General features: G+C 43.3%; 3 protein-coding genes across 3 annotated transcripts; 2 read left to right on the top strand and 1 right to left on the bottom strand.

The window, feature by feature from the left end:
- The first annotated feature begins 105 nt into the window (after positions 1 to 105).
- Positions 106 to 4676, top strand: LOC101758160 (peptidyl-prolyl cis-trans isomerase CYP21-4). Its single transcript, XM_004954099.3, has 8 exons — positions 106 to 265; positions 674 to 885; positions 1091 to 1130; positions 1713 to 1763; positions 2586 to 2671; positions 3451 to 3588; positions 3704 to 3851; positions 4250 to 4676. The coding sequence occupies exons 2-8, from the start codon at positions 734 to 736 to the stop codon at positions 4334 to 4336; spliced, it is 702 nt and encodes a 233-aa protein (XP_004954156.1). The 5' UTR covers positions 106 to 265; positions 674 to 733; the 3' UTR covers positions 4337 to 4676.
- Positions 4677 to 5775: 1099 nt separating this feature from the next.
- Positions 5776 to 7501, bottom strand: LOC101757747 (60S ribosomal protein L35a-1). Its single transcript, XM_004954097.4, has 4 exons — positions 7339 to 7501; positions 7006 to 7234; positions 6858 to 6902; positions 5776 to 5999 (listed from the first exon to the last, which is right to left on the bottom strand). Exons 1-3 carry the CDS (start codon positions 7404 to 7406, stop codon positions 6861 to 6863), a joined length of 339 nt encoding a protein of 112 aa, XP_004954154.1. The 5' UTR covers positions 7407 to 7501; the 3' UTR covers positions 5776 to 5999; positions 6858 to 6860.
- Positions 7502 to 8203: 702 nt separating this feature from the next.
- On the top strand, positions 8204 to 9294 carry LOC101757346 (beta-1,3-galactosyltransferase 6). Its single transcript, XM_004954096.2, has one exon. It carries the CDS (start codon positions 8282 to 8284, stop codon positions 9233 to 9235), a length of 954 nt encoding a protein of 317 aa, XP_004954153.1. The 5' UTR covers positions 8204 to 8281; the 3' UTR covers positions 9236 to 9294.
- Positions 9295 to 15346: the final 6052 nt, after the last annotated feature.

Genomic DNA, 15346 nt, shown 5'->3' with positions numbered 1-15346 from the left:
TTCGGCGATTTGTTCGGACCAATGTAAGCCCAGTGTTTACGGCCCATAGTCATGCTTCGCAGCAACATTTGCCTGTGTGCAGAGAGCAGCGCGTGGTGTTACGTTCAACCCTCCTTTCCTTCGTTTTTTTTTTTCTTTCTCCGCTCACGACTTCAACACCTCCCTCCTTCCCCTCTCTCTCTGCCTTGCGTCTTGCGACCACAGGGCGAGCGCCGCCGCCTTAGCCAGGTCGTCGGGCGCTTCGCCGGCGACCAGTATCCGCCAGGTATGCCCGCCGACTCCCTTCCCTTCCTGCTGTGCGAAATCGAACACCCCAAACCCTAAAATGTCACAACCAAACCCTATTATGTGGAGTATTGGTATTCGGATCTGACCATGTATTTTATAGCCACTGACTTGGATTTTTTTTTGCCAAAAATTATTGGATGTGCATGTGTACACCCATGTCCTATACTGCGTCCGCCCTTGGTGCTGGGGCGTTGTGCTTAGAATATCTCTAGCAACAGGGTCATTCGAAGCCATGCTAAATTATGCAGAATCTTTCCCCTGTTCTTCAAAATGACAAAATGTGGCCCTTTATGCTATATTGCTGGGAAGATCATACGTTTGATTGCAGATTTTGAGCTGTTTTTTGTTCCCTTCTCTTGCTATTACTTAAACTTTGTCTTTTTAGTTCCTAGACCTAGAAAGGGAGAACTTCCTGGATACAGCTGTTGCCCTGCACGAGTAACAGATGGCGAGGATAAAGCCCAAGCAATTGCTCATTCAAAGCAAGACGAAGAAGGCTCCATCTCGAATCAGTTACTCTACTATCGTCACATGGAACCTGATTGTCGTCTTGGTTGTGCTATCTCTCTATGCCACTTACAGGCATTGGCATGAAAGGTTAATGTTCTTCTCCACATTCCGCAACCTTCGTTTTTGTCTATTTTGCTGTTTGGTGTCCTGAGCAAGTGAGCATACCCAATCTAGTTAATACTGCAATATGTTGAGATTAAGTAAGCTCATGCCAATCTTTATCGTATTTGTTCAATAAGTAGTTAAATATACCTGCTGCTAACCATTCCTGTATCGATGTGCTCAACTACAGATCAGCCCAAGACATTGAAATGGATCTTCATCAAGCTGAGGTACATTATACAATCACACAATCTTGTATATGCAACTGTGCTCTTCTTGTCTTATGTTTACTGAATCTGCAAGTAGGTATTATCTCCTTTATCTATTTTGACATACATTATCTATTTCTAAGTAGGTATAACTTTACTGAATCATCAAGTAGGTCTTATACCATCCCTTTTTCTTGCATTATCTTTTGTTTTCTTAGATTACTTCCTAACTTTGTATCTTTGTCTAGTGATATTATGGTTAGTGTCATAATTGTACACCTGGGGTTTAACATATCCAAGTGGCTATGGAAATCGAGTCTTATTCATTTTTGTAATAGAAACTATAGGAAATCTTGTTTACAAGAAATACATAGTGCATCTTTTTCTTGTTTATAAGAAATACATTGGTCATATTTTTCGCTTTACTTCTTAAATGTGCTTTCTTCATGTTGTTCATTTGTGACAAAATGAAACAGCTAACTGGAGTGGTCCTAAATATTAAATAAAATTGATTTGATAAAAGTATTATTAATTTAAGGGACATTATACATCAAATAATCAAACTCATTGATTTTCTCTCTTGTGCATTTTTATGACTTCAAGCTTGCTGTGCGACCAGATGATTCAAAAATGACAAGTAGACCGGGATATGCAGTGAGTTTTTCTGCTCCTCTTCTCAACTTGGTTTATTGTCAAGTCACATATGTTGATTTAATATTTAATTAACATTTGGATATATCTTGAGGATATATGTTTCCTGGAAATGTGCATTATAACTTGCTGGGCTAAGTCAAGTTATGATTCATCTTCTTCAAACATGACAACCCTTAAAGGCTAAAGCATATGATGCTTTGAAATTTCTGTAAACAAATATTGTTCTGCTGAGGATGTATAAATTTGTGCACGAGAAAACAACTTTGCTTGCAGCATAGCAGTTATGGCTTTGTGTGGGAAATTCAAGCAAGATAGATGGTAATGGTATAGTAATTGTTGAGGGGGCAACGAATTGTGTTATTTTCAAATGTTCTATACTTCACAGAATGTGCTCAGGAAATAAAGAAAGCAGAGTTCAGACAGAACCGATCGAAGTTTGACACTAAGCAATGATTTCACTAGACTTGAGATGAATCATCCAAATGTAGTCGTTGATGGGAGCTAATACTGTGATATCTTGTATGCCGCGGCATGGCTAGCTATGAAGTGTTTCTTTTGCTATGCTAAGCTTCTGTTGTCTGTTGTTCTGGCAGCACATTTTATAGAACTTGGTAGCCACAGAACTAGCAAGAATACCAGATTCTTTGGTATTGCCTGTGAATAGGAAAAAAGATAAGCATATAACCTTACGGTGGTTACCCTACAAATTTTTAATGCAATAATGCTCTGCACATAATGAAGTCTTTTTACCACCCGAGTTACTGCAGCTGACCATCTTCGATGCAGAAAGAATCATAACATCACTGCTTACTTTCTCTGCAGGTTATGAACACTGGCAAAGGTCCAATTACTATAGAAATATACAAAGATGCTTCTGCTGATGTTGTGAATAGATTTATCAACTTGTGGTAAGCACCGGAAATTTTTTATGAACCTTTTGATTTGTTTAATAATTTTCATGACACAAGACTTATATAATTGCTTGTTTTCTTATTGACTGTTAGTTTTGTAGTATAGCTGTACTGTAGTTGGTTAAAAACGACTTAGCTGTGCCATATTCACCATATATGATTATCCACAGAAGTTTGTAAGCTTCAAAGCTAAATAATTTTATCATAATGAATATTTGAGAAGTAAGAGTGGTCAAGCTATGCACTATCAATATTCAATAACTACAAATCTGCAGCGTGGACTGTAAAGCATACTTTTTTAAAGTTGGCAGATCAAGCAACACCTGCTAGCCTGCAGCAATTTGGACTAAGATCCTCATAGGATTTTATATTCAGACATATATGAAGCATAAAATTCAACTTGGAAAGTGCTTTTATGCTCTTCTAAAGGAAAAACAAGTCTGACACTGTTAGTTAATTGGCAATCAATGTGCTCATTTTGAATCTGCCGTTAACTTATGAAAGAGTTTGATTTATTATGATAAACTAGGTAATGACATGACATGCAGGTGTGCCAGTTTTTAATGCAAGTGTGAAACTATTGCTACCACAGAGTGGTTTGTGGAGAGTATGTTTAGGATATTGTACAAATTATCTGTTACACATACTATACATCATTCATGGGAAAAGACTTTACATATGTTGCAAAAGAAATGGAGCTAATAAGTTAAGGGTTCTTCAATATAATATCAGTATATTAACTTTTTATGTCATCTGACATTGATCTTGTGGCACAGCAAGAGTAATCACTTCAAAGGAATGCCATTCCGCCATATCATAAAAAATTTTGTAATTCAAGGTGGTGATTTTGATTTTGATGGAGCTGCCCAAGAATGGATAACAAAAGCGAAAGCCAGTGGGAAAAATGATCTCAGGTTTGTTTCCTTAATAGTGCATATATTAAACTATCATGGATTTGGTTTTGTTAGACCAGATATTTTACAATAGCAATTTCCTTAACATTAACAAAAAAAATCTACGGTTTTGCAGTCCAAAGCACGAAGCATTTATGATTGGGACTGCTAAGAATCCTAATAGCAAAGGATTTGATTTGTTTATCACGACTGCCCCAATTCCTGATTTGAATGACAAGCTTGTTGTATTTGGGCGAGTCATCAAGGGAGAGGATATTGTTCAGGTACTATCTGAAATTCTCTCTGGAAGCTTTCTTCAGTTGTTTGCCTTGAGTATTAGAATACAACTGTTTTCTATTCATCGTTTTGTGTTCAGTGGTTCTTTTACTTACTGAACCAGTAATAAATGATCATTTTGGCCATAATCTTTTTACTGGAAACTGCTACAAAGTATGTTTTCTAAAATGTATAGACCAGTAGGTGTCTAATATGCCAAGTTATATGGAAATATAACATGATGCGCTAATGAAATCAGCCTGAGTGTATTGAAATGGTTATCTCGTTTGGGGTATCGACATGCGCATAAGCCTGGGCTGTTTACGTGTTTTTATTTTAGTTCAGTAAAATCAGCTTAACTTGTACTTGCTGTGTTTTGTTTTTGTCTGCTTGTTTACACAAACAGGAGATTGAAGAAGTCGACACCGATGAGCATTATCAGCCAAAGACCCCCATAGGCATCATGAACATCATACTAAAACAGGAGCCATGAGCAGATCCTTCCTGTCAGGCGCATGTACATGAAAAGCTTAACTACCTGCCTCACTGCTCTCTGTAGTATACTAGTATGAAAAGGTCCATACGTCTCATTGAGTTGCTGTTGTATCGATGACGTGAATGCGGATGGGATCCTTCCTTTGGACGCCCATGCGTCATTCCTTTGGACGCCCATGCGTTGCAGATTGTGACGGACTGTGCAATGAATTCGTGCGGTATTTGTGTATAAATATTCGCCCTTGCGGGTTTTGGCTGTCATTTGTGAACATAAATGTTGTAATCTCTGCAGCTACATCACTTGCCGTAGTCAGTTCCGCCGAGGATCCGTTGGCCCATTATGATGGTCCCGCCGTATCTGGATAGCATTATATTCTCTGGTATCGGTTTCAGAAATCAATCTGGGCAATTCCATATAATCATAATGCAGCTTTTAGTAAAAAACTGTGGAGCTACATAGGATATGCTTTAGCTTACTGTTTACAGATCTTCAGAAGTTTGGTGTGCACAAAAACGCTAAAGGATCCCGTCATTTTGAAGAAATTAAAATCTAACTTGGAACGTGGCATTCCACAACTTTCCAAAGTTTAGATATAATGCTATCTTAAATTCACGGGGGTGGGAGATGAAAATTGATTCTATAAATCCTCATGCTATGTTTCTAATATGTGATTTATAGCACGCTCTTTGACTCACTTCCCTGTAGTAGAGGTGCAGCACATAAGTATCTCTTCCATATGATCAATAATAATATACAAATATATTATCTTTCATATGGTTCAATAATAATATATAAATATATTTTACGTACAACTATATTAGCTTAATTAATTTGTGTCTAAATTATGATTATTACAATGAAATTCAATTCCAAGGATCCAAACGGGGCAGATCGTGCTTGCTAACTAGAGAAGAAATCCAAATGTTATACATTCCATAATAATTTTGTCTGTGCAGGCATATCCTTTTGCATTTTGGTTCTCAAATTCAAAGTCATAATTTTGTCAGTGCAGGCATATCCTTTTTCGTCCGCAAGCCATGTAGGGTAGGGTAGGTTTGGGGTTAACCTATGAGTTCGGTCATGTTCATTTTTCGTCCGCAAGCTATGCAGGGTACGGTAGGTTTGGGGTTAACGTATGAGTTCAGTCAGGTTCATGGACATGGAAACACTTGGAACTCGTAAACCATGAGATTGAACCCATTTTGATCTTTAACAAACAAATATAAGATTTCATGGACAAGCCAATGATTAAATAATCCATAGATAAAATACTAAGCCAGGAAAAGGCCTATAGAGTTTCTGTAAGGCAAATGTTGGTCGCTTGTAAATATCCAGTGGAAATGTTTTTTAGGGAGATAAGTTTGCAGTAAAGAAAAAAGCACATGAAAACAGAAGTATATCACCTCTGATTCAGAACCCAGAAAAATGATGCAATGTGGGCAACGAACAAAATATGACAAGTTACTTTTCAGTTCTAACTTCAACTCCATATAATGATTTAAGTGGTCCACAACACCAAAACCAGGGAGAACTTTCGAAGGGTTCTCAAATAGACAATTCAAGTTGCTAACTCTCAACCTGAACAGACCCCTTACAAGGAACTTTTTAGCTCAAGATAAAACCTAACAGATAAGCACGATCGTCCACACCTTGAAATTATCTGCATTGGAAGATACATGGATTAGCAGCATACAACAACAACAACATAGCCTTGCAGTCCCAAGCAAGTTGGATTAGCAGTATACAAAAGAAGCAAATTCTGCAGCATAATTTGCACACAAAACATTTAATGATGGCAAAAGCTGATAGTCATGGAAGTAGATAAAAAGGGCCTAACTATGTTTAGCAATCAAATATCAGAATACAGCACAAAACAGGGAAATGAAAATGGGTTTAGCTGGAAAGAGCACTGCCAGAAATATATGCCTAGGAAATTTGAAATGTATGAAGGCACATAAGAATGAGCATATGATTAAAGAACTATCAAAATGCAGATCAAATAAGCCAGCTATTGCACTATTCATAGGCATAGAAATAGCTATGAGTTGTCTCTTTTAATCTTTTAATCATTTTCCGATGATGTGGCATCAATGCAACTTTATCAATAGAAAATGGAAGGCTCGCTTAAAATGAGGTTAGATAGCTTCTTAATTCAGCGGTGCACATTTGAAAATAAGCTCAAATAATCAGCAACTGATCCTTAATTGGGCAGGGTGCAACCACATAAAACAAGCCCATCGCTGCATTAATAAATATAGGATGACACCAGTTTTCTTATGATGTTCAATCACACTAATTTTCATCCTTTCCAAACTATACAAGTTGCTTACGATACAATGGCAAGATAGGTTGGAGGTATTCAACAAGAAGCAGGGCGTTCAACTATAACAAAATTATCAATTGATGAATCTGACTACTAAAAACACACACAAATATACCATTCTAACGCATATAGGGCACAAGCTGCGTGCTCGGTAATCCATAACAGTAAGTTGAGTAAAATGCAATCGATTCTAACCTTTTAGATGCTGCTGGGGTACATGAAGACCCTGACCTTGCGCCCCTGCAACAACAAAAACAACACAACAGAATTAGCCCAGAACACAAAACGCGGAGCAGTAACACAAACATCGAATGGGCACAACTGGAAGGGCTGCCCGGCTCACCATGGATTCCGGCGGCAGGTTGGACTTGAACTTGGCGCGGACGACGCCGGAGTTGCCGTGTGGGCGGGTGACCTTGCCCCAGATGCAGCGGTAGTGGGTGTCGTTGCTCTTGGTCTTGGCCTTGTAGATGTACGCCATGCGCTTCCCGGCGTACCACGCGACGTCCTCCTTGGTGTTCACCCCCTCGATCTGCACCAGCGACGTGGTCTCGTACTGGTTCGACTTGGACCTGCATCAACCACGCCCACCAGCAACCGTGAGTCACAATCCACAACGCGGGGGAAGAGCAAGCTGAGGGCGATCGATCGGGGATTCAGGGGAAAGAGGGCTCACCTCTTGTATCCGAGGATGGTGCCCCGGACGTAGAGCCTGACGCGCTGCCCCGTGCGCCCCTTCACCATCTCGCCGCTGCCGCTTCTGCCGCCGGAGACGATAGCTTCGGAGGTGGAGTGCGGGGTAGCGGAGGGGACGGCGCAACAACGAAGGGAAGAAACCCTAGCGGGCGGCGCTAGCAGCGCATAAGTATCCTTCGGATTCGAAGGTGAACGGCTGAGATTGGATCGTTGGTGCATCGACGTTTCTGATGGGTTCTTTTACTCTGTTGCTGATATGGTGGGCTAGGGTTTACACTTTACATCCGGTGTTGTAAATGGGCCGGATACCTAGAAGCCCATGTGGATTTAGTATGGCTGAGTACATACATACAGTAACTGGGCCAAAACATGAGATGTGCTAAGATAAGGAGAAAATCAAGTCCAGCTAACAAAAAGCACGAGAAAATCTGGCCCGTTATGCAGACTCGAGAGAAGAAGACAAACAAAGACGCTCACTCTCTGCAAGTCAGCTCTGGTGGTATAGGTCAACTAGTGCACGTTCCGTTCCTCGGATTCTGCTCGCTTCGGATCCACGCAATAAATGCAACCGAAGAGCTTCAGGGAAGACGATTGCACGGGCGGCAGAGCCACGAGCTGACCGGGCTTAGATCTAAGCTAATTATATCCACATCTTGCGGTAAGAAACGCTGCGTTTGAACAGCTCAAGGTATCGATTTGCACCCACCGCTGCAAAAATAGAAGCGCGGTTTCACTCGCGTGATCGGTGATTTAAAGATTAACCACGTTTGGATTGGATCTACCTCCCCAAGTAAGCACGGTGCTCCCGGTCATCAGTGCATCTTCTACTTAAGCAAGCTTAGCAGCTCCGCAAGCGGCTAGAGAGCACACCACACCAGTTAAAAGTTGCCAAAACCAGCCTGACTCGCAGTTCTCCATCCAGGATGGCATCTCGTCCCATCTCCCTCGTCCTCCTCACTGTCATCCTTCTCGCGGTCATCTACCTCGTCGTCTTCCCCAACGGCTTCAAGCTCGCGGAGGTGTTTGGATCGTCGTCGTGCGACAATGGCGCCGCGGCGTCGACGACGTCGTCGGCGGTCCAGCTGACCGCTGGCGCCGTGGACCTGCGCGTGTTCATCGGCATCGTGACCGTGCCTGGCGCGTACGAGCGGCGCGCGCTGCTGCGTCTGGCCTACTCCCTCCAGCCGCGGCCCGTCCGGGCGGTGGTGGACGTGCGCTTCGTCCTCTGCGCCGTCGACAAGGAGGAGGACCGCATCCTGGTGTCGCTGGAGATCATCGCGCACGGCGACATCCTGGTGCTCAACTGCACGGAGAACATGAACGACGGCAAGACCTACGCCTACTTCTCCGCCGTGCCGCGGCTCTTCGCGGCGGAGCCGTACGACTACGTGGGCAAGACCGACGACGACACCTACTACCGCCTGGCGTCGCTGGCGGACTCGCTCCGGGGCAAGGCGCGGCGCGACGCGTACCACGGGTACCTGACGCCCTGCCACTGGCGGCCGGAGAAGCAGTACATGTCCGGGATGGGGTACATCGTGTCATGGGACGTGGCGGCGTGGATCGCGGGGACGCCGGAGCTCCGGGACGACCACGACGACTGGGAGGACGTCAACTTCGGCGGGTGGCTGCGGAAGGGGGGAAGGTACAAGAACGTGTACAACGAGGAGCCGAGGATGTATGACTACTGGGACAGGGAGATGGACGCCGACGTGAACTGCTTCCGGCACGAGCACATGGCGGACACCGTGGCCGTGCACAAGCTCAAGGACCGCCTCAAGTGGGCGCGCACGCTCTTCTTCTTCAACGCCACCCAGGGGCTCAAGCCTTCCAAGATGTACAATATAGACTTGCAGAACAACATCTACCGGGTGTAGCAGTGTAGAGATCGACCTGTAAACGTTAATCCGTAGCTAGCAATTGGTACTCTCTCTCATCTTGTGTGCATGGATCTGATGTCTTTGTTGAATGTTGATGGACACTAGCTGCACGACGTACTAGCGTAGGGCAGGTTAATTCAAGTTATGGAAAGAAAAAAAAAGTTAATGACAATCATTTACCCGCCACTGCATTAAGGGGCAAACGGCACTGCATGACTTCCGAAGGACAAATGCTGAAAATGTGGTTGAATTTTGCTTCATCCATGAGACCATGACAGTAATTCCTTCAGATAGTTCAAAGCGTGAAGCAAAACAGCAAGGAGTAAGGACGTCCTCCAAATTCAGCAACCCAACTAAAGCAGACCATCACTAATATCGTCAGACCAAGATTCCAGTCCAGGCCAAGAAGCAAGTTCAATTCGTCGCACAATTACCACAAAAATTTCTCCTACAAGCTTCCAATCCGGCTGCAAAACTCCCGATGAATCTTCATCAGCCTTCTCAATGGTCAGAACCAGTGTGACATTACAAGCCCAGCCACACAGTCAGAAAAACGTATACAGAGTCATACTCCACAGAATATGGTCCTTCCACCACGATAACTGTGTGGCGATCAGATTCCTGCAACAGATGATCACAGAAGAAGTATGGAGTTAACTGATTTCATGAGGAAACTGCCAGAGTAATCAAACTGTGCCAACATGAACTTGTACCTCTGTAGGAGGATAAACGCGTTTCCATAAGAATATTGATCCACAACATAGACGGCCATCATCAGCAAGCTCAAACTGAAAATTGAACGCAAGGTACCAACAGATATAACTTAACCCTATAAATGACTGATGGAGGAAGGCTTGAACTATTCTTAATCTTGAAATAAGCACACCACGTTGCTCAACACTTGAGAATATGCACCACTTAAACAAAGAGCACATTTAAGGACAACAGAAAGATCCAAATAAGAAGAATACACGACCAGTGCTATCTTCTAGAACACACAAGCACAGATCGATAAACTAAAATATTCTAAAATGACAGATGCCACAAGTCAGCAATCATGTACAGAATTCAAAAGACCAGCCTTCAAAGCAACACAAAGTATTCCTAATCTCAGACCTACTACACCACCATTCCTATCTCAGAGAAATTCTAACATTATAACAACAACAACTTTTCTTTATAATTAGCTAAAGTGAAACACATTAAAGAAGTTTATCCTGCAATAAACCATTCTGCTGACAAAAGGTTGCAAACAAAATTGTCTTATAAACCCTCTTTCAACAGTCAGCAAATAGATCACGTAAAAGGAATAAACATTATGTGCTCAATCAACTGAACTGTAACCGCAACCTCACGATCAAGTCTACTGCACATAATTAGAACATCGTCGGCTTAAAGAATGATGTTGTGCACAATATTAACATTAGAATTTAGAATCACTTCCAGTCTAAATGCTAAATGATAAAGAAAAGGCAGTCATACAGTAAAAGCATATTTCGTCAAAAGAAAGAATAGTGAAAAAAATTGATAACAGTAAATTTATCAGCCAGTGCCAACAATGTTCAACAAGGATGTGCACAACCCAAACGTATTTAAACTTAATTCGGCTGCATAAACAGCATGGTACTAACGACAAAAGACATTACCAATGCAATTTGTTACCACGTAACAGATGACCTTACAATATAGCAGACAACAAAGAAAAGCCCGATCTACAGCAACTCAGTAAAATCACAGTTAATAACACAAGGAAGCGCACAACATTACTCAAAATTCTTGTGTATGTATTTGATTTTTGAAATTCTAGTTCAAAAGAAAGGAAATTGTAAAGTCATTAAATAATTTAAATTACAGAACCTACTAGGTTGCACACAAATGAACCAAACAGAATTCCTATGGAAACTAAACTTATATCTTAAATTGACATAATTAAAAGTTCATGATAACTACATAAAAGAACTGTTAATCTTGATTCTCCTTCGAGATGACTGCCACGTCATGAGATTGTCCTTGTAACTTTCTCATTTTTCATCCGAGTATTCTTCATCTGAAGAAACCTCATGTACCATTCCCTAGCCTCTTTTTCACACGGTTGCCCTTTGACAGTGGTATACTTTTCGGTGAAGTAAATATTTCTTTCTTGGCACTCTTCAAACAACATCCAAACCGCTTCAGACATTTGTTTGCGAATGTCCTCATCAGTTACATATATATATACAACATCACAATGCTTGTGAATAAATATTCAATCTGTTGCGACAGAAAAGTAGTGCTATTGCATCATCAGTTAACTTCGCGGGTAAAGAATTAAACCCATAAGAAGTTAGCTGATTTTTAAAACCATCATGTAAACCATCACAGACTTGGTCATTTTGTCCTTTTAGATCACATGTGTGCTTCAGCAACTCTTCATGAGAGAATCTGTTAAGAGAATCATAGCTGCTAACTTCAGGATTTAGAACCCACCCATGCAACACAGTTAAACCCAAAATACGACATAGCAAGTATGACGCATTAGTCACAAAATCCATGTGGCCGCTCAGGCGTGGTTGCATAGAGAAATTGGTACAAATGTTAGAAAGCGCATGTTTAACTTCCATTGCTTGAGCAGCTGAGATACCTTCTACTCCACAAATACATTGCTCTAGCATCTCATTGATGATGGACTTGAGACTTTCTTCTGTCACAGGGCCTTGCTGCCCATAAATTGAAGAATACTTGAGGGTGACCATATTGTATATTGCCACCTGGTCTATAGATCTCTGTGTACCTTGAAGCACCATTCCAATCACATTTCCATTAGCATCGAGTGGACGTTTCTCGTATAGGGATGACATGGTGCCTAACAGAGAAACTTGTCAGTTTGGAACTCATCCAGAAAAGGGAAAAATAGAGAAAGAGAAGAGGAAGGCGTCGAAACATACCAGTGGCTACGCTAGGGACGGAAGCTACCGGTGACGACTGATACACGTCTTTGAAACCCTAAGCAGAGCTCGGGGGAGAGGAGGCGGGGTGAAAGCGGCCGCGGTGGAGGCCAGTGGTGGCGGGGGTGGATGTGGGAGTTAGGGTTAGGGATCGGTGTTTCTAGGTTTTAAGTAGGCACGACGAGGAGGATGCAGTCAGGATGAGAGGAGGTAGACATGGTCGGAGGAGATGGGGAGGGGAAGCACCACGAGGTTAGGGTTGGGAAGATTTATACGAGGGATACGCCAGAACAACTTGTTTAGAGTTGGGCCGTTATGGCGTGGACCCTTACTTTTCTTCTGGGCCTAGCTTGAGATATAGAATTGGAAAAAGTCTTATTCAACCCCTTGGATTATGGGCTGGTCCAAATTTTCACCCTGCCCTCAAAAACCGTCCATTCACGATCCTTGTTTTCAGCCGGTCCAAATTTTCACTCTCGAAACCGGTTACTTCGCGACCACCCAACCCAAATCCGGAAAAAAATTGTGTGCAAAGGGCTGCAAAACCCTCCTGGCCTAGATGATCAGACGGCATATCTCTTTTGCGCTCGGCATACTCGCACGCTCGACTCCTCCTGGCTTCACGTATTAACTCACTCAGCTTCTCCACGCACAGCTCCACTTCTAGGCTCCCAGGCGCGGCTCTAGTCTCTCATCCCGCGATCCCAAACCCAACGTCCGATATACTGATGGCGGCACCGCGTGCCTAGCCGCCGCACAATTGTGATGATTCTACTGCGTAGAAGCCACGGAGGTCGTCTCAGCCATCACTTATGCCTCCCGATGATACCCTGCTGCAACATACCTTGCAGCCACCATTGATTGTTCCCGATGATACCCTGCTGCAACATACCTTGCAGCCACCATTGATTGTTCAAGTATGGGTGATCATCATCCAGATAACACTTGAAGATTCTATTTTGCAACAAATCAGAAAAATTATCATTTTTTAACGCATCCATCTCCTTTTTAACGCATCCATATCTGTACAACTGTAATTTGATGACTACAATATACAGAACCTGAACTAAATGGGCATCATTTAGAAACACGAGCAGCTACCAGCTACCTTTACTTATTCAAAGGCTTAGGAAAGGAGTCATAAAGATCCATTCATTGCAGAAATTTCTTCTTCACATGAACCTTAATTTCTGAATTTTCAACATATTCAGATAATACATCCATCACAATGCATCTGTAATCTGATCACTACACTAGCCCTGCGAGGGCCGCTGACCAATTCCAAGCAAAATCAGCATCTTCTAAATTGATTCGGCCTTTCTAATCAGCAGCCAATTTGTCAGCATGATCTGAAACTGATACAGTACATTGATTCTGAAAATTGGATTGATGCAATGTACTATAGTTTACTGCTAATGCAATGAAATGTTTGACAAGGGAAACAATATATCTGAAGCTACTTCTGCTGATAAACTACCCAAATAAAGTATTTGCATTTTGGTGGCGCAAAGTCTTAAATCGTGTGCTGATAATAAATCATGAAATCGGAGAAATTCATGCTAACTGAATGAATGAATGGATTAGTAGAGAACTTACGCCCAGAGCACAGTAGCAGGAAGTGCGCCGATGGTACAGCACACACACGTCGTCGCTCGTCGCGCGGCGGCGGACGACTAATATGTGCAGTGGCGTACAGGAAAAAAAATGGAGCCGAGCCGTGTCCCTGTGCTCTGTCTGGAGCCACATTCTCCCACTGATCATGAGCCGCGTCGATCGCGTCGGAGCCTGTCCTTGGATACAAGCGTTGTCCACGTGTCCACCATTAGACCAGGGCTGTACCAGGAGGGCTTTGCAGCTATCCTGCACACAAATTCCCCCACCCCCCAAATCCACCCTGTTTTCAGCCGACATGGCGCTACGTCATCGCTCTTGCTGGCAATCTGCTCAGTGAGTCCCAAATATTAGCCTCTATTATCTTTTTATAAGTAAAATGCATGTGCGGTACTTAAATTTGTTTGAATGTGTCATCTATATTCCCAAACTTTTAAATTACAGATCTCCTAAACTTGCTAATTGTATCACCGAGGTCCAAAACATGGTTAGCTTACATTAAATCGCCTACGTGGCATGATTTGTACGATGACATGGACTGGACATGTGGGTCCCCATCCATCTTTTATCCTGTCCACTTGCTCCTGTCTCCCTATCTCATCTGGTCATCCCCTTCACCTCCGGTGGCCGTTATGGTGGAGGCCCAAACCTTGACGTCGCCAAGGACGAGGACTAGCGACGAAGCCAGGCTACCGCCGGAGCTGGCCCCCCACCGCCTTCGCGGCGAAGCGCGGGTGGTACAGCGCCGGAGGCAGCCGCACAGTGCCTGCCCGCCGAGAGGTAAGTCTGCCGACGAGTGGGCAGGTTCTCCGCGGAGGAGCACGGCCACGACAGGGAGCACCAGAAGCAACGCGTAGGCGCGGTTGCTGATGGGCGATGGCCATGGCCATCACGGCTTCAGACTTCAGAGAATTCTTTCTTTTCTGCAAGTTCGTCTGCGGGAGCCTGAAAATAAAATCAATCCACGATTTCGATTTCGACACGATTTATTCTTCTCATGTGCGTTTGTGTTTACAGATTTACACTGTGATTTGAATTTCAGATGATTAAATTTTCCAGAGATAATCCCGTGGCAGGATTGGCGTTTGGGGAGTTCAGGCAGAACAAATCGCCTCGGAGGAAGATAATCTAAGGACAACAAATCACCGCATCTTGCCGCCGCTACCAGGAGAGGACAAGCTAATGTTTCGATCTAGGCGAACCAGTGCCGTGTCGCGGTGTCGCCAGTGGGAACGGTGGTTGAGAACCGCCATACACATGCTCGCAGCTCCCGCAGTCTCGCGGCAGCACATGCCGTCGGCAAGCGAGGAATGCTCCCCGCGAGGTCGGCGAGGGCACGGAGCTGAACAGTTACAGGTCGATCTCTACACTGCTACACCCGGTAGATGTTATAACTTCTCTGTGAATGACAGGTAATCATCCTGCGATTCTTTCTCCTCAATGCAATAAAATCCTATTCCTTCCGAAGAAAGTCTAATGGTGCCATCATTAAGTGGATCATATAGCCCCGTACAGCCTTCTGACACTCCTTTCTTGAATGACATCGACTCTACATAGATGACCGAGATAATGA

This window comes from Setaria italica, chromosome I (assembly GCF_000263155.2).
Source record: "Setaria italica strain Yugu1 chromosome I, Setaria_italica_v2.0, whole genome shotgun sequence".
In the NCBI taxonomy this organism is placed as follows: domain Eukaryota; kingdom Viridiplantae; phylum Streptophyta; class Magnoliopsida; order Poales; family Poaceae; genus Setaria; species Setaria italica.
Note: the sequence above shows the minus strand (reverse complement) of the source record. Positions and strands in the feature narration are given on the sequence as shown.